The 18055-nt window shown below is 51.7% G+C and overlaps 7 protein-coding genes across 7 annotated transcripts; 2 read left to right on the top strand and 5 right to left on the bottom strand.

The window, feature by feature from the left end:
• Nucleotides 1-25: 25 nt before the first annotated feature.
• On the bottom strand, nucleotides 26-862 carry N7503_002465 (uncharacterized protein; the record flags this gene model as incomplete). The annotated part of the gene is made up of 1 exon (XM_057062012.1): nucleotides 26-862. One exon carries the CDS (start codon nucleotides 860-862, stop codon nucleotides 26-28), a length of 837 nt encoding a protein of 278 aa, XP_056925974.1.
• Nucleotides 863-2182: 1320 nt separating this feature from the next.
• Nucleotides 2183-3016, bottom strand: N7503_002464 (uncharacterized protein; the record flags this gene model as incomplete). Its single annotated transcript, XM_057062011.1, has 1 exon — nucleotides 2183-3016. One exon carries the CDS (start codon nucleotides 3014-3016, stop codon nucleotides 2183-2185), a length of 834 nt encoding a protein of 277 aa, XP_056925973.1.
• Nucleotides 3017-5373: 2357 nt separating this feature from the next.
• N7503_002463 (putative Patatin family phospholipase) lies at nucleotides 5374-7880 on the bottom strand (the record flags this gene model as incomplete). Its single annotated transcript, XM_057062010.1, has 3 exons — nucleotides 5374-6610; nucleotides 6666-7510; nucleotides 7608-7880. 3 exons carry the CDS (start codon nucleotides 7878-7880, stop codon nucleotides 5374-5376), a joined length of 2355 nt encoding a protein of 784 aa, XP_056925972.1.
• Nucleotides 7881-8428: 548 nt separating this feature from the next.
• N7503_002462 (uncharacterized protein) lies at nucleotides 8429-9452 on the bottom strand (the record flags this gene model as incomplete). Its single annotated transcript, XM_057062009.1, has 2 exons — nucleotides 8429-9149; nucleotides 9205-9452. 2 exons carry the CDS (start codon nucleotides 9450-9452, stop codon nucleotides 8429-8431), a joined length of 969 nt encoding a protein of 322 aa, XP_056925971.1.
• A 294-nt stretch (nucleotides 9453-9746) lies between these two features.
• On the bottom strand, nucleotides 9747-11114 carry N7503_002461 (uncharacterized protein; the record flags this gene model as incomplete). The annotated part of the gene is made up of 1 exon (XM_057062008.1): nucleotides 9747-11114. One exon carries the CDS (start codon nucleotides 11112-11114, stop codon nucleotides 9747-9749), a length of 1368 nt encoding a protein of 455 aa, XP_056925970.1.
• A 280-nt stretch (nucleotides 11115-11394) lies between these two features.
• Nucleotides 11395-15416, top strand: N7503_002460 (proteasome regulatory particle base subunit RPN2). The gene is made up of 5 exons (XM_057062007.1): nucleotides 11395-11755; nucleotides 11856-12025; nucleotides 12089-12612; nucleotides 12670-14904; nucleotides 14959-15416. The coding sequence occupies exons 1-5, from the start codon at nucleotides 11616-11618 to the stop codon at nucleotides 15274-15276; spliced, it is 3387 nt and encodes a 1128-aa protein (XP_056925969.1). The 5' UTR covers nucleotides 11395-11615; the 3' UTR covers nucleotides 15277-15416.
• A 659-nt stretch (nucleotides 15417-16075) lies between these two features.
• On the top strand, nucleotides 16076-17929 carry N7503_002459 (putative acyl-CoA dehydrogenase; the record flags this gene model as incomplete). The annotated part of the gene is made up of 4 exons (XM_057062006.1): nucleotides 16076-16190; nucleotides 16290-16301; nucleotides 16357-16628; nucleotides 16694-17929. The coding sequence occupies 4 exons, from the start codon at nucleotides 16076-16078 to the stop codon at nucleotides 17927-17929; spliced, it is 1635 nt and encodes a 544-aa protein (XP_056925968.1).
• Nucleotides 17930-18055: the final 126 nt, after the last annotated feature.

The raw sequence follows: 18055 nt of genomic DNA, 5'->3' as shown, positions 1-18055 counted from the left end.
CATTGATAGACATGGATCATTGAAATCATTCATAAAGATCCTCGGGATCAGGAACCATCGCCATAGTCATAGGCCTCATCAACGAGCCCCTTCTCCGATCAGCTGGAACAAAGGGAGAAGTAGCTCGTCTCGGCAGATCATAGTTGCGCCTCGAGCTTGAACTATCCGAACTATCACCAAGACTTGAGTGAAGACTGCGACGATCATCTTCCTGGTGCGAACCACGTCGGGAAAGTCGTTCGTCCAGCGACTCACCGAGCGAGTCTCGCCGGCTGTAAGAGCTGCGTTGGGACATCGCAGACTGACTGCGAGGGGGGGCAGCAGCGGGGATCTCCTCCAAATAACGTCCATTTGTAGGGATGTACTTGAACGGAGTGGTGTCGGCCGGCTTCGATTTCTCGGTCGCCTTGACAAGGTAGTCCTGGTGAATTGGTTTGTAGGCGAAATCAGTCCGCTGGGCCTCTTGTTGGAGGGTATCTCGCTCAGGTTGAGATTCACCTCGAAGGTGCTTGGGGCGAGATGCCAGACGCACAGAGAGACGACCCGTACGTAAAGTTCCTATCGAAAGGGAGTTGCGGCGGGGAATATGCGTTGATGAGCGAGGCGGTCTGCCTATGCCATTCTCCAGATGATCGTGCTTCTTATAGGAAGTATCAGTCCTGCTGGAAGGACGATCCTGCGGGACAAAGCCCGGACCATACGTCTGCCTTTCTTCTTGTGCTGGACGATGAGGATTGTTGTATTGGTTCCACGATCCCTCTGTAGGAACAGATATGGCCACGTCACCCCATCTAGCATGAAGTGGTCTTGGGGAATCGGGCCTGCGAAACATGGCAAGAGGTTTGTTGACGATGCCGGACATGATGGCTATCGTGAGAGCAAACGAGTGATCCCCAGAAGTATTATATGCCTACTCTCCAGTGAGAGAGCAGCAAGGAACATTCGAGCGGAAAATTAAATAACAAAAAGCAGGAATGTCCTCAATGAGGGGTAACCGATATGATGCAACGCGGCTTGTTCAAATACAAAGCGCCACGTCCAGGGCTGACGACAAGGGATCAATAAGCCCTGCTCAGAGGAGCTTGGCAGATAATCCGGTGTCCTTCAAGATTGCCAGTCAAGGCTTGCTCGTCTGCAGGGAAAAAACCAACACAAACAACGGGGATCGTTTCGGATTGGACACGGGCAGGACAGGGGTTCTTTCGGCCGTGGAGGGGTCACCGGCCACTTGAGTCGCAGCAACCAGGGAACAGGATTCGAGGCGTACACACCAAAAAACAAGGCAAACAGAAGCGAAAAAGAACAAAGCACAAAGCCCCAAACAGCATCCCTTGCCAATACGACGAAGGTGGAGTTATATCTCTGTTTCTCCAGAAAACATCCGTGGTTTGAGCAGCGGGAGGCGTTCGGATATAAAGCTTGGTGGATGAGAGACTTGGCCGGTGCTTATTAGACCTCCCGACGTGCATAATCTGAGGCGCTGGACAGCTGCACAGCTTCATGAGCAGCTGGACTGGGCGAAGGCCAATGAGGATTATGCATTGCCGCCGGAACGGTAATGCAGCATTGTGGAGTAGTTCCGCTTGACAGGGAAGTTGTTCCTTAATTAGCACACTCCTCACTCGTGAACGCCCAAAATAGAAGCTAATTAACATGGATTCATAGTCTGCATTTGGATGTAACCCATTAATGCAGGTAAATTAGTTATATTTTTAGAAAGCTTAGCAAGCACAATAAGCACATCTATGCCTGTTCTCACACATTTTATTGTGATCTTAACTACCTTCCGGGCAACATACCTTGTCTTGTTTACTATATTTTTTTCTTCAATGTTCGCCATCTTGTGAGACATCACAGTTCCTTCGCAAAGTCGGAATCTTTCAGTTCTAGAAAAAGAGTATATTGCCAAAGCAAAAAGAATGTATTGAAGCATAAAACAATGAACCTACGTATATTGAAGGTCATCATGGATAACATTGAAACATCCAAACCATCTATACGCGTAAGTCCATGAAGAAAAACAAAAGAAAATCCTGTACCGAGTCCTGATCAAATTCAATTTATAAAGTCAAGACCTGAACAACTGTACAACACGTCGTGTATAGACGTTTTCACCATGTAGGCATGGCGGTCCCTAGTTCCGCCCGTGCTGGTGTGCGCTACAAGTAGCGCGGGGAATTATTTAGAAAGGAGTAGGGATGGGTCCACTGGGAGTGGCCATAGGTCCGGTGGGAGCAGGACCGGAAGGAGCAGAGCCAGAGGGAGGAGGGGGAGGAGCACCACCGAACTGACGCTTCTCAAAGCCACCGAGGCCACCAGTGGGCTCGGGGAAAGGAAGGCTGAAAGACGAGGGGAAGCCGCCGAACTGGCGCTTGTCGAGACCTCCGAATCCCTCGGAGGGAGCAGGGCCAGTGGGCATAGGGCCGGGGAAACCACTAGGAGTACCCGAGGGAGGAGGGCCGGAAGGAGCAGGGCCGCCGAACTGGCGCTTCTCAAAGCCGCCGAAGCCACCGGAGGGCTCGGGGAAAGGAACGCTCACTGTGGGAAGGCCACTGGTGGGCATCGGACCGGGGAAACCACTAGGGGTGCCCGATGGAGGGGGGCCGGGAGGAGCAGGGCCACCAAACTGGCGCTTCTTGAAACCACCTAGGCCACCGAAGCCACCAGTGGGCTCGGGGAAAGGAAGACTGAAAGAAGAGGGGAAGCCGGCGAACTGACGCTTGTCGAGACCTCCGAGTCCCTCGGAGGGAGCAGGGCCAGTGGGCATAGGGCCGGGGAAACCACTAGGAGTGCCCGAGGGAGGAGGACCGGAAGGAGCAGGGCCACCGAACTGACGCTTCTCGAAGCCACCGAAGGCATCGGAGGGAGCAGGGCCAGTGGGAGCAGGGCCAGTGGGAGCAGGGCCGGTGGGAGTAAGGCCAGGGGGAGGAGGTCCAGATGGCTGGAACTCACCCTGGGGAGCGGGGAGTGCGAGGGCGCAGCCCGCGAGGCCCATGAGAGCGAAACTGTACTTCATTATGAAAGGATTGGCGAGTAAAATGCAATTGATTCGATATGGAAAAAGAGAGGATGTAATTGAACCAAGAAACACAATCTTGATTAAATGTATAGTTGAATGGAGTACCAGAGAAAAGGCGGGTGCAGGCTTCTTTATAGAAGCATAGGTGAATGAATCCCAGCCTCAGTGTGCTGGGGGGCTCCACTCATGGCTCACAAAGACGCCGGGATCGGGCAATAATCTCAAAACTTTGCCTCTGGTCATGGCTGGGCCGCTATTCCCACGAGAAGGTAGGTGTCGATCTATGGAGCCCGGAGGATGGGTGGGTCAGAGACGAGACGAGAGGCAGAAACTAGGAGTAACCGGCACTTGAAATTCAGGGTCGAGATGTTTTTCCCCAGCGTATAGCGTGATAGCTGCTGGCCAGACAACCGAATAAGAACCTGCTAACCGTTTCAGGTAAAGGAAAACAGGCAAAGTGGATTTATCCAATACAGAACAAGGAAGGTATCGTCGCTTCGCTTAAAGTTTTTGAACAGGCACCGTGGTACAGCCATAGGGCGACGATCATGTTCCGTGTATATCACTGGTGCCGGGTGGTCTGACGGGATCATGTTTCTCCATTGAAGATGCTCAGGGCCACCTACCTGATCGGGATGGACATGCTTGAGCAGGGTCAATGGGTCCGGCCAAACGAAGTTAAAAGGGCCGACGAGCTTAATTCTTTCCCCCGGGCAAAGCGCCCTGTTTATTTGGCTTTCGGGATTATTTCTTTACATGGCAGGAATTAGCAGCTACCTTGGAAGGTTACAGACTCTCTAGAGTATTCTGCCGAGTCCAAAATTGCGCCAGGCAAGGTTCAGCGGTTATGTGATGCTTGAAACGTTGCCCCAGCCACATGAGTTCATGACTTGGATTCCTGATCTCATTTGAATGCCCTCCATGAGATCATTTCAATTTTGCCACAGTGTGTTTTGATACAGCCCCTGTATCAGGGGAACAGGAGCCCATGCTTTGTGGATTCAGCCACGGGAAAAGTGGACATTTATTGAGGACTTTGTAGGGAAACTGATCGACGTTTCCACTGATTGATAAAGTGCCCGCCAATGAGTATCAACGGTACGAGAGGATCGGCAACATGTGGAACCAGGTCGGCAGCAAATTGGTTTGCTCGGCATTTTGCTGGGAGCTGGAACGAGAACCGGCCTTCCAGGGCTCATGAGCATGTTTTTCTCGCGCAGAGCACGCCAAAACACCTCATCATGACAGGCACTGAGAGGTCCCAAATGATGTGATCTGCTCGTCTGAAAATTGGTCATTTGTTCAACCCATGCTCGTACCTGCAAGAAGGGATATGTAGAAACGCTGGCGGAGCAAGCCCTGTTTCATGATGAACTGTCAATTCTGTCAAGATGCTGTGTTGTCCAGTATTTCCACTTTCCCTGTAACGTCGTCGTCAGCCTTCATTCCTTCGGGGCTAGCGTGAGCGGGTCCTTGCAGTCTAAACCTCTCAAGATGCTTTTAGCCCCAATAGTGGGTCCATGACTTCAGAGATCGACCTGAGGATGGGGACCCAGAAGGTTTCCAACCCTTGCATCCTGCAGGCCGGTAAACAAAGAAGACAGGAAGAATTCATCGAATGACAGAAAAATGTGGGACACACGTGTTGCACCAGGCCTAGTGAGGGAGGTCGTGTTCTAGAACTCGAGTAATAGCGGTTGTTTTCTCCAGCATATGTTGTATCAGATATATTCTTCCCCAACCACATTGCCGATGCTTCCCTTTTCTGGACTGCCGATCTCCACTCACGACCCTTTCTTTGGCCACTGCACAGGGTCGCTAACTTTTTCTCCTGCGATATTTACGTTTACGCTGTGTTTTCCCCGGAAGCTCGGCCCTTCGGTCAAAAAAGAGCTTAGTCGCGTCACGGACAAAGGCGCCAAGGGCGGAAAACCTCGTACTGATAGCTGAAATTGTCATGTGGATCTAGGCTAAACGAGATTATATTGACTAAAGCCAGGAATCTAAAAACCTTATTATATACATTTTCAAGGCCTATGTCATACTTTCGATAGCCGGGTGGGGGCTTCGATGAAAGCTCTCTCTAATCTCAAAACAATGTCCCGAAAATGTGAAGCTGTCATCCGATCTAGACAAAGGGGGAATCATAAGCAGCAAGTCATAGACGGCGGTAATCATGGCGGTTATGCATTAGACGAGGTGAAACGCAGGTGAGAATCCCATCCTAGTAGCTCGAGGCTAAGGCTTCCTTTTGACAAACAAGCAAGTTTGTACGGGAAAGAATTTGTAGAATATCACTGGTGACCCAATTATCTCCCGGCACACGACGGATTCGTGGGGTGAGCAAAAGAAATTTAGTGGTGCGGTTTGCGCGCGATGGGCTCAGGTGACGTCGGATGAACTGACGGCGTCATGCTGAGTAGGTGGCGGGATGAAGGTGACAGGGCCATAGAAATCTCTCGCGCCGACGGCCCCAATACCTGCTTGGGGGAAACTTGTCGGCCTGTAGCGGACCGCTGTGACCTGCTAGAAAAAGATGATCGCCGGGATCGAATAGGAGAATGAGTTCCCTGAGTCATATACTCTTCGTGGGACGATGCATCCCAAGAGTCTCGGGCCCAGGGCTGCCGAGGGTGACCAGAGAAGGAAAGACCAGTCTCCTCCTCTCCATCGCTACCAGACCCAGTTGAAAATATTCCGCCGCCAAATGATATTGAAGATCGGCGATGGTGGGCCTTTGGGCGAGGCGGCACGGAGATTAGATTGTTGGCCGGCGAATTTTGTGGGTTTTCAAGCGACACAGTGCTCCGTGCCTTTCGAAGCTCTCGTGTGCTTTGACCCCGTGATGCACCTCTTGACCGTCTTCTTTCCAATTCATGGCCGTGAGAGCCCCTCCTGCGATTGTGAAGACGTCCCCGATTAGCGATACTTTCTATCGAGTCGGGTGAGTGTTGAATGGAGCCTTGCAAACGCAAGTCAACTTGGCCCGGGCTGAAGGCTACACGGGCTCGCATTTGCTGAATAGCTTGGTCAAGGGCAAGCTCAATGGCACAGTGGTTCCGAAGACGGCTTAATCGGGGCCATGTTGCTCGCTCGCCACTCAAGCAAGCCTCGAGCATGAACTCTGTTGTCGGATTCTCCAATATCCGCGGGAAGTTGGAAGAACTTAATTCAGGGTAGATGTTGATGTCGCCACTGTACTTCTGGTTCACAATTGACGCGACTTTGGTCATTGATGTTGGGAAGATTCCAAGCTCCAACAGGACATTCATTCGGTGCAACACTTCGTCCTTTGCCAGGTGCGTCATTGTGCTTACCCACCGAGGAACGAACGATAAACCTTGTTGAAGTTCGTTGATCGGTCCATCTTCCTTGGATAGAAATGGCACAACATGAGGATTCACCTGTGACACAATGAAATGATTCACATTGAACATCTCAGATAAGCGTGTCATTGGGAGATCTCCATCAACCGAACCATCGATGTATTGCCGGTGTAAGTCATTCCAAGGAACTGGTAATCCTGTGATGGGATCTTTGGCCATCAGAGTGTATGGCCTGAAGACCAAAGGCACTGAACAGGACACCGCTCTGCAATCATATCAGATAATTGATCCATACCAACTTGAAGAGGGTTAAAACTCACACAGCAGACCAGATCATGACGTTCGGAGCAGAAATGTAGTTCAGCAGTCGCGGGAGCTCATACATACCGGCGCTTGATACGCAGATGTTCAAAATCCTGCGTGTCCGATTGTATGCCTCTTGGAAGGTGATATCTCCGAGCCAAGCTCGCATGGTATTTGCCAAATGGGAGATATCTAGAAAGGAGCCGAACTTCAGAAATCGTGCTGTTTTCTGGAAGATGTTCTCTTCTCGTCCCGCTTCGTTAAAAACATCAAATTTGCCGTGGGCGTAGGTGTCAAGAAGCCCTGGCAGTTCCTCATCCCTGCGGGTGCAAAAGACTGCACAGACGATACTGCCCGCAGAGGCGCCTGAGATAATGCGAGGGATGAGATTGGCCTCGTATAAGGCCTTGAGCACACCAATATGGTTCATCCCAAAGGTAGCACCTCCTGAGAAGAGCAGTGCACTGCGACCAAATGCTTGCCGGGCTGCCAACAATTGATCCAGGATATACTTCAATTCCAGCCCATCGCAGCGATTATGTACCGACAAATCTACCAGGTTGGTGATCGTATCTAGCGCTGTAGTGATGTATCGATCGATCAAATCCTTAGTCCCAATGTGTGAGTGACGATAGAGCGACGCGTTACTCATCATTCCCAAGTCCCGACTGAGCGCAGTCCTAACCAGAAACAACATCCGGCTCACATCGCAGCTGATGCGTGCCTCTTCCAGCTCTCGTAATCGTTCCTGTACCAACTGAGGATGGTACTCAGAGCATTCAAAAGTCTGTTTCCAGCTGTTATTGTCTTCTAGCGCGTCGAGCTCATTGGCGCAGCTACACCATTCCTCGTACGACACTGCCTGTAGTCCCAGAGTCATGATTAGCACGGTGACGCAACAGATGCAACCACCCGTCCAGGTACTGAGACGCCACGCCTATGGTGTAAAGAGTACTGACATTTTTTATTTTCAAATAAAGCACTTGTTTCCGATCCTCTATATCCGCCTGTCGCTTCTGCTCTTCGGCCGAGGGTCCACCGCGGTAGGCACCAAGGGTGTCGCCGGCCCAATTCCACGAGTCCTTGACAATCGAGGACACTGCTGGAATAGATATGGCCCTGCGCAGGGATCGAACGGGCGTCGAAGAAATCCGATCCGAGTCATGTTTGGAATAGCATTTTGAAGGGACTATTGTGGAGTCGCCCAACACCGATATCGAAGGCTTGTGCATCGGGAACGCGCCATTCGGGTCTGTGACGCAGCTTGGAGTCCAGATGAAAAATATGAAATAATTTTCAGGGAAATAAAGTGATATATGGAAGTCAAAGGCGAAAAACGAAAGAAGCAAAGACCAAGGGCGGTCTGAAGAACGTCACGGGGACCAGTTTTGCGATCCGCCCGATGACCCCAACTACCCCGGGCTGCCCGAATGTGGGTTCCCCACGTTCTGGTAGATTAGGTTGCAACTACTACATGGAATAAATTTATCCGCCAAGGATGCATAATCTTCACTAAATGACTCAGAAATGACTATGATCTCACTGTCATCTGGACATGGATGATCAATGAATCGATGATGTTCACATGCATGCATGTGAGAGCGGGACTCCTAAAAACGCCACGGAGTAAGGGAAGTATGCAGGGAATCACCCGTAGATCTTAACTCTGTGCCAGGATCAAAAGACATATAGAGTTCGGCTCATTTCGTACTGCATACAGAGAGACAGGCTAAAAGGATTCAAATCAATCAAATCAGATTACCTTGGCTACAATGGTTCATCATGTATAACCACGGAGCCATTCCCGCAGTATCTCCCTCGCCTCCTGTTCCACTCCATCCTCTCGCCAAAAATGCCCCGCGCCCTCAATCTCACACCCCCTAAATTGACTATGCGGCATGCGGCCTAACTCGGCTGACCATCTCCGCAATTTACTCACAGAGGTAAAGGTGTCATCATCCCCAAATAATGCCAGTGTCCGGTGAGCACTCAGCTGGTCGGCTGGACGAGCGGGTCGGGCCTGAGCTGACCGGTCCCCCACATCTACCGAAAGAGTGGTAAACGCTGTCAGAAAAGAACTTACTGGGGGTAGTAATGGCGAGACAAGGAGATAAGAGATCAAGGTTGACGCGCGGAGCCCCTCGTCATCACGGTCCTCTACCCTTGTTGCTACAGAACCTGGCATTGTCGCTGCAGCGATCTTCCTTGCCTCTCTGAAGATCCGATCAATGGGCGTGCCCGGAGATACGCTGCCGGTGCCAAGGCCAGGTCGAAATAGATCAATCATGACATCAAGCGTTGGGACATTGGAGGCAATCATAGACCCGTAGGAGTATCCACCGAGAATGAGATCAATACCTCCGTCTTGGTTACCTTCACTAAACCCCTGGACAGATATCAAAGCACTCAGGTAGTATAGCATGAACCCATAAAACGATGTATAATCTCCCAGTTCGGGTTTGGAGGTCCAGCTAGTTTGTCCTTCGGACCCTCCAGCTCCCCTGGGTCGATGTTAGCCAGTCCACCCTCCACACAGATTCAGAGATAGGGCGTTACCGGAAGTTGAATGTTCCCACGATAAAGCCTGCATGCTGGAGCTCCCCGCCGATAAAACCGACCACGGGATCATCGTAGCTGCCACCTAGTGATGCGTAGGGGTGGGCGAAGATAGCGCCCTGAATGCGTCTGGGAGGTGTCGATTCTATATTTTCAAAGTGACGGGGCAAATAAACACGGCATTCGAGTTGACGGCCATCATAAATTGAAGGAATAGTGAAGGAAAACGTAGGTCGGTAAAGATGCATTATGAAGACACAGACGTTTTTATTAATTCTCTCCAATTCAAATGCTGGCGCAGTGTGTTCGGGAGGAACCACTGAAGCTTGGCCGTTTATGTTTGGGTTGAAGATTCCGGCTTCCGCCCGAACGCATCGATGAACCCCAGATGATCTTTGATCCATATTCTACATTTATCCATATTCTACATTTCAAAGACTCAATACACACTTGTGCAACCGTGGGAGGAAACAAATTTCATGGCTGAGAGATAAAAACCTAGTCTATTAATCCATCGCTATATGCATGTATTTATCATGACCTTAGGCTTCAAGAAGCCATGCTGGATCGGGTTCGTCATCCTCTGACCTTGACGCTGTGTCTGTATGGTGGCTATCCTCATCCTTCAACAAGTCTGCCGGTGGGTCAGAGTCCTCATTATCCAACGGGTCCACGAGGGCTTCTGCATGCTCAATCGTGGCTTCCTCTGGGGGTGCTTGTGGAGAGGACGGCGATGAGGCGACCGGTGACTCGGGCACAGGCAAGCCAAAGGCGGGAAGTAACATTGCCCTTGCTTCTCGGAGAGCTTCCAGCTCTGCTGCAATGCAACAGACAAGAAGTCTCCAGTCCTTCACTTCGGCATGCTCCAAATGAGATTCCAGCCGCTGTGTGGTTTGCTCTAAATCATTCGAGACGCTGGCTGCCACATCTTCTTTGCTATCCCCTATCGGTGCGCCATTGTTCGCCTGCACATCCAACTGCATGAAGCGTCGCATGTAGACTCTAAGCCGTTTCTCAAAGCTACACACGTCCGTCATGACTTGCTTCCAGACTCCGCCTCCTTCCTCCAGTGCCAGAATCTCTGCATCCACCTCCTGTTGTCTCTTGTGCAGATCCTCCTGTTCTTTTTTCCAAAGCTCCTGGGCCATCTCAAGTGTGCGGCGTTTGGGATTCAATGAGTATAAAGTAGACTCGCTAGGTTGCCGCGAGAGGGGCTGAACCTGGGGATCGCGGAGGTAGTTTCGAATGTCTGACTGTAGAATGGACAATGATTCAGTATAAGAGGATAATTTAGCATCAACGGAGTTCTCGATGTCCGCGATTTCGCTGACTAGGTGTCTGTGTTTGGCTTTCATCTCATAAAGCCTGGTTTCCAGTTCATGAATGTCAGTCTCGAGGCCACGGGCCTCCTCTTGAAGCCGTTTAGCGCGCCCATTCTCTCGGTCATTGTGTATCACAGAAATAGCTTGTTCCAGACCGTTTCGCCTCGAGGTAAAACCTTGGATCTCATGCAGCGCATTGTCTCTCTCATCTGTCTGAGACGAGAGTATTTCTCGCTCTTCTTCTCGTAGCTTAAGTAGATCATATATCGACTGAAAGATCCCATCTCGTGCAGCTCTCAGTCCTATCTTTTTTGGTCGGGGTTGTCTTGCGGGAGTTGTGGAGGGAGACCGCGACCGACCAGCTGTAGAGGAGGTCGGGGTGAAGCTCCCCTCAGAGGTACCGTCTGGTTGGGGCTGAGCAATTCCAGAGAGTAGACCGTCGCTTTGTGCATCAATTAAAGTCTGGAGAGAGCGTTGGATGTGCTTAGACTGTCGCTCAATGTAGAGAAGGGGGTCGTGATGGTATGTGGAAGCTGCTGCAGGTACCGGCGGCAGCCGTTTATCTCGAAACGGGAGTAGAATGGACATTATGATTAGGAAGAACAGAGGCTTGAGATATTGCAGAGGAAGCTTCAAAGATGAAACTTCTGCACGCTTCTCAGGGGGGCAGCAGGGGAATTTAAATGTCAGCCATGATCACCATCTACCAGATGTATAGATGGAGCACCAGACCTCGTTCGCGGGCAGCTGATGCCCGGAGCACGTGACCATACAGTCAGCTCCGTTGACGTTGTCGGGTCTCGCGCCTGCAAAGCTTCCGCTGTCTGCTTCCAGCTTCCATTCGTACCTTCACTTCATTCCATCGTGTCGTTTACTCTAACTTGATTTCTGTGCCTCTTGCCATCATATTGCTTGGGGTTTGACTATCGCACTTTTCCGAATTCCACCTGTGTACTGGGGCTCGCTCGCTGTTCTGCCCCCAAAGCTCCCTCTCGGGCGACAGTGCTTCGTCACATCGACAACAGCATCATTATCGGAGCCTGAGCTTCATTTAACACATCTAGGCACCCGCTGTCTTACACAATCAAGATGGTCGGAGTTATTTCGGCCGCCGGTCTGGTCGGCTTCCTCTCCGAGCCAGACCCTGAGCTCAAGGTGTATGCTTTGAAGTCATTAGATTCACAGATCGATTTGCTTTGGACCGAGGTTGTGAACGCTGTTCCTGAGATGTAAGTTGCCAGCATGGGCTGAATTGTCCCGTTGATCGCGCTCGATGCGGCCTTCCCTGCCCGGGTCCTCGTTCTACAGACACTGACGACATCTATCCAGCGAGGCCCTATACGAAGATGAATCATTCCCGGAACGTGAACTCGCTGCTCTGGTTGCCTCGAAGGTGTACTACCACCTCCAGGAATATAACGAGAGCATGGTTCTTGCTTTGGGTGCAGGCAAGCTGTTCAAGCTTGACAACGGTGGCGAGTACGAAGAGACTATTATCGGTAAGCCAGTCGGCGACGATGAAATTCACGTTTGTGTTGCTAACAAATCCATGCCTTTTACAGCTAGATGCGTCGATACCTTCATCTCTCTATCTGCCGCCCAGAACCCGAGCGCCGGCGACCACTCTGCCCACCTGAACCAGTCTTTCCCTGCATCTGGCGAAGGTGCCACAAGCACATCAGCAAGCCTGACCTCTCCGATTACACCATTCACAAAGTCCGCCTTGCCTTCCAAGTCCTTGCTATCGCGCCAAGAGGTCCCCGGCATCGACGCCGCTCACCCTGGCGGCGAGGACATCAGCATTCAACACGCGGACACTCCTCTTATCTTGAAGCGTGGTGTTCAGGGCCAACTACAGGCTATTATTGAGCGATTGTTCGAGGAGTGCTTCCGCCAGAAGCGTTACCGCCAGGTTATTGGAATTGCCATCGAGGCAAAGAGCTTGGATGTTCTCCGCATGTCTATTATTCGTGCCAGCGAGGACGAGAAGAAGCAACAGGGCGAATCCCGTCAGAGTGAGGAGCTCATGGAGTACGTTCTGGATATTTGCATGGGCATTGTCCAAGAACGAGCGTTCCGTAGCGAGGTTTGTCCAGTGGTTTCCTTGAAAGTCAAAACAGTGCTAACTGGTTCCGTCATATAGATCTTGAAACTTATCCTCGAGCTACTCAACGAGATTCCCGCACCCGATTATTTCTCTATCGCGAAATGTGTCGTCTACCTTAATGAACACTCGATGGCATCTGTTATCCTCCGCCAGCTTGTCGAGAAGGGTGACCCGCGGTCCCTGGCTGTCGCTTACCAGATTTCCTTCGACCTTTATGACAACAGTACCCAGGAGTTCCTCCAGAAGGTTCGCCAAGAGATTGCCGAGCTTGTTCCCGAAAATGAGGCCGACAAGGAGAACACGCACGCAGAGGCCAATGAGTCGGACCCATTGCTCGAGGACCAGTCTATCTCCATCTCCCGGCAATCGAACGAAGATGATTCGGATGAGCTGCGCAGTGCATTTAAGAACATTCTTGCCATTCTGGATGGCATCAAGACCATTCAGTTGAATTTGGAGTTCCTCTACAGGAATAACAAAGCCGATATTGCCATTTTGAATAAGATTCGTGATAGCCTCGAGGCTCGGAATTCTATTTTCCACACTGCAGTTACTCTCTCGAATGCTTTCATGCACGCTGGTACTACTCACGACAAGTTTTTCCGTGATAACCTGGAGTGGCTGGGCAAGGCTGTTAACTGGTCCAAGTTCACTGCAACCGCTGCCTTGGGTGTCATTCACCGTGGCAACTTGAGCCAGGGCCAGAAGCTTTTGCAGCCTTACCTTCCCCGCGAACACATTGCTGGCGTTGGTGGTTCCGGCTCCGTCTACAGCCAGGGTGGTTCTCTTTACGCCTTTGGCCTTATCTACGCCAACCACGGTGGTATGGCCGTGGACCTCATCCGTGACCACTTCAAGAAGGCCACCGAGGAGGTTGTTCAGCATGGTGGTGCCCTAGGTTTGGGTGTGGCAGGTATGGCTACTGGTGATGAGGGAATTTACGAAGACCTTCGAAATGTTCTCTATACCGACTCTGCTCTCAACGGTGAGGCAGTTGGCCTTGCCATGGGTCTCGTCATGCTGGGAACTGGCAACATGAAGGCGTTGGAGGATATGATTCAGTATGCCCATGACACTCAGCATGAGAAGATTGTCCGCGGTCTGGCTATGGGTATGGCTCTGATCATGTATGGTCGTCAAGAAGCTGCGGATGAGCTGATCAACGGTCTTCTTGGGGACCCTGACCCAACTCTCCGCTACGGTGGTATCATGACCATTGCTCTGGCATACTGTGGCAGTGGCAGCAACAAGGCGGTTCGCAAGCTGCTCCACGTTGCCGTCAGCGATGTCAATGATGACGTTCGACGAGTGGCGGTCATGAGCTTGGGCTTCATCCTGTTCCGCAAGCACCAGAGCGTTCCTCGCATGGTCGAGCTGCTCTCTGAATCGTACAACCCTCACGTCCGCTACGGTGCTGCGATGGCGCTTGGTATTTCGTGTGCAGGAACCGGTCTGGATGAGGCCATCGATCTCTTGGAGCCTATGCTTAAGGATTCCACAGACTTTGTTCGCCAAGGTGCCTTAATTTCTCTGGCTATGGTTCTTGTTCAGCAGAACGAGGCGATGAATCCTCGCGTTACCAGCCTGCGCAAGGCTATGATGAAGATGATGGGTGACCGCCATGAGGACGCTATGGCCAAATTCGGATGCGCCGTGGCCCTTGGTATCATTGATGCCGGCGGTCGCAACTGCACCATTAGCCTCCAGACTCAGACCGGCAACCTGAATATGCCCGGCATTGTCGGTGCCGCCGTGTTTGTGCAGTACTGGTACTGGTTCCCTCTTACCCACTTCCTGTCACTCAGTTTCACCCCGACATCTGTTATCGGTGTGGACCAGAAGCTGGAAGTGCCAAACTTCAAGTTCCACAGCAACACTCGCCCCAGCTTGTTCGACTATCCCCCAGAGCAGCAGGTGAAAACAGAAGAGGCCCCAGAGAAGGTCAAGACAGCCGTCCTCTCTACCACTGCCCAGGCCAAACGTCGGGCACAGCGTCGGGAGAAGCAGGCCCGCCGCGAGAGTATGGACATTGACCAAACACCTACCACCCCTAAGGTGTCAGATCAGCTACCCGACAAGATGGATACAGATGAGACTGTCCCTAAAGAGGGAGAAGAGGGCAAAGATGGGGAGAAGAGCACTGGAGAGGGCCAGAAGAAGAAGGCGGAGAGGGAGAAGGTTGGGTATGAGCTAGACAACATGTCAAGGGCACTACCCGCACAGCTTAAATACCTCACTTTCCCCGACCCGCGATATGAGCCAGTCAAGCGCGTACGTTTTATCGCTCCCGATTTGATTAGTGCACTAGCTAACTTGTTTCTACAGCCTACCGGTGGTGTTGTTGTTGTCCTTGACAAGCAGCCTGACGAACCCCGTGATATTGTTGAGCTGAAGGCCAGCAAAGAGCAACGGCAACCGGCTCCCGCTGCCGAGACCCTTCAAGATCGCCTTCAGGCTGCCATTGGCAACGCTGCTCTGCAGACCCCTCAACGGGCTTCTGCTCGGGCTGCCATGTCCGATACTCCGGCTGGCGCTGCGGCCGCCGCAGGTGTTTTGACAGCTGTTGATGAGGATGAGGAGGGCGTGGAGGACGCGCCTCTTCCGGATGAGTTCACATATGAGTCGGATGGAGAGGATGAGTAGAGGGTTTCTGCAACATAACCTCTTTGACGTTGGATGTATTACTAGAGCTATCAGGCTTTCTCGGTTCCTGATGTAGTAGTGCGGTTTCTGCCGCTTGTGATATGAAGTGAAGCTTTTCATTTACATTTATTGAATTGGAGACCTGTAACTGTTTCACTTGTAAGGCTAAAGCGACTTACTAGGTAAGTCTGAGCAGGTTCAAGAACTTTCCAACGGTCGTTGACCTCAGTCTTATTCTGGCTTGGTTTCTAGATCTCCCAGTAGCTGCCCCGGTACTATCCCATAGACGTGTTAGAAAAATCTAATGTTAATCTGAGAAGGCCTTGAGCTTAGTATCAGAATTCAGGGAGGGCAATTCAATATGCATTTATCTATAACTCGAGATCATCACTACGTTGAACCCTGTCTTCACATGCGCGATTAGATAAGCCTTTCGCCTCGGCATTTTTGTCGCGATGACGCACATTGAACCAATCATGCGGCGGACATACGGCGATGACCGATATGATCAGCGGCCGAGGAATTGCAGCTGAAGAGTAGAATCAGACCGACACAAGCACAAGCTAATACTCCGAGGCCCCAAAATAAGAAAGTGGACGTGAACACGGGGTTTTCTAAATCTAGTGCTTGCCCCCCGAACCTATATAGCGCGTGCTCCATCTACCCCGGACTTGATCCATTTTTTATTTTCGCCCCTAGGAAATCTTTCTCTTTCACCTGATCACCGTACCATACATTTCTTACTTCCGTTCATAACCCCCTCTCTCTCTCTCCCTTCTCTCTCTCCAGGCCCTCCACCATGTCAAAAACTTTCACCAAGGACGACGTTGCGTCGCATAGCAAGGGCGACAGCCTGTATATTGTGATTGATGAGGACGTCTACGATGTCACCAAGTTCCAAGACGAGCACCCTGGTATGCTTTCCATTGTTTAATCGGGTTATTTATGCGACCACAGTGGTAAAGAATAGTGATCACCAAACAAGCATGTGCTAACGGGATATATGCGAACAGGCGGGAAGAAAAGTACGTCATAAGATCCGGGCCGATCCCGAGAACTTCAATATTGACATTTGCATAGTTCTCCAACGAGTTGCCGGAAAGGATGCCTCCAAGCAGTTCTGGAAGTATCACAATGAAGGGATCCTGAAGAAGTACAAGGCTCAGCTGCAAATTGGTTCGTTGGATACCAAGGCCGCACCGGCACCGGCTCCGGCACCCGCCGCTCCAGCCCCTAAGGCCGAGCCGACACCGCAAGTTGCTTCGGGCGATGTGAAGCCGCCGGCAACTGCTGAGCCACAGGATCCTTTTGGCGAATTAATCCCTTTTGCCGACCCTTCATGGTACCAGGGCGTAAGTTCTGAACGCCAACAGTTAGCCGTATGACCAGATACTAATATGTTGGCGTGTGATCGCAGTACGCCTCCCCCTACTTCAACGAGACTCACGCTGCTCTTCGCGAGGAGATTCGCCAATGGGTCGACACAGAGATCGAGCCTTTTGTTACCGAGTGGGATGAGGGCAAGGAAGTCCCCGCCCATATCTACAAGCAGATGGGCGAACGGGGCTACTTAGCCGGTCTGTTGGGTGTCAAGTACCCCGAGCAGCACACTCCATACCGCGTGAAGGCCGTGACACCGGACCGCTGGGACCTGTTCCACGAGATGCTGCTGACTGATGAGCTGTCGCGCGCCGGCAGCGGTGGTCTCGTGTGGAACCTGATCGGTGGTTACGGTATTGGCTGCCCACCCCTCGTGAAATTTGGAAAGAAGGAGCTGGTGGACCGCATCCTCCCCGGAATTCTGGCTGGTGATAAGCGTATTTGCTTGGCCATCACTGAGCCCGATGCCGGCAGTGATGTTGCTAACCTTGGCTGTGAGGCCAAGCTCAGCGAGGATGGCAAGCACTACATTGTAAACGGCGAGAAGAAGTGGATTACCAACGGTATTTGGGCCGACTACTTCACCACCGCTGTGCGGACGGGTAAGCCTGGCATGAACGGTCTCAGCGTTCTGCTTATTGAGCGCGAGGCCGGTGGTGTCAGCACCCGACGCATGGACTGCCAGGGTGTCCTGAGCAGTGGCACCACCTACGTTACCTTTGAGGACGTCAAGGTGCCCGTGGAGAACCTGATTGGCAAGGAGAACCAGGGCTTCAAGGTCATCATGACTAACTTCAACCATGAGCGTATTGGTATCGTCATCCAGTGTGTCCGCTTTGCTCGAGTCTGTTATGAAGAGTCCGTCAAGTACGCCCACAAGCGCAAGACCTTCGGCAAAAACCTGATTGACCACCCTGTCATCCGTATGAAGCTCGCCCATATGGCTCGCCAGATTGAAGCCACCTACAACTGGTTGGAGAACATCATCTTCCAGTGCCAGTGCATGGAAGAGACTGAGGCTATGCTGAAGCTGGGTGGTGCTATTGCCGGTCTGAAGGCCCAATCCACCCAGACCTTCGAGTTCTGTGCCCGCGAGGCCAGCCAGATCTTTGGTGGTCTGAGCTACAGCCGTGGTGGCCAGGGTGGCAAGATCGAGCGACTATACCGTGACGTGCGTGCCTACGCTATTCCTGGTGGAAGTGAGGAGATCATGCTAGATCTGAGTATGCGCCAGAGCTTGCGTGTACACGAGATGTTTGGTATGAAGCTATAAGGGCTTTGGATCTTAGAAGGACTAGACTCGGTTCATTCCCTCTTTGGCTACCACCTGTGTCTCTCACCTTAGCTTTGCAGGCTTTTTTCTTTGGTTTTTTCTTTCGGCTAGATATCCCGTCCGGTG

The sequence above is a fragment of the Penicillium pulvis genome (assembly GCF_028828015.1).
Source record: "Penicillium pulvis strain IBT 33274 chromosome Unknown contig_12_segment0_segment0, whole genome shotgun sequence".
NCBI lineage: Eukaryota > Fungi > Ascomycota > Eurotiomycetes > Eurotiales > Aspergillaceae > Penicillium > Penicillium pulvis.
Note: the sequence above shows the minus strand (reverse complement) of the source record. Positions and strands in the feature narration are given on the sequence as shown.

Bases quoted from the DNA above. Each gene is read 5' to 3' on its own strand.
- N7503_002460 (XM_057062007.1), top strand. From the start codon at position 11,616: ATGGTCGGAGTTATTTCGGCCGCCGGTCTGGTCGGCTTCCTCTCCGAG. The intron at 12,026-12,088 runs GTAAGCCAGTCG...TGCCTTTTACAG, and splicing joins GTACGAAGAGACTATTATCG to CTAGATGCGTCGATACCTTC. The intron at 12,613-12,669 runs GTTTGTCCAGTG...TCCGTCATATAG, and splicing joins AACGAGCGTTCCGTAGCGAG to ATCTTGAAACTTATCCTCGA.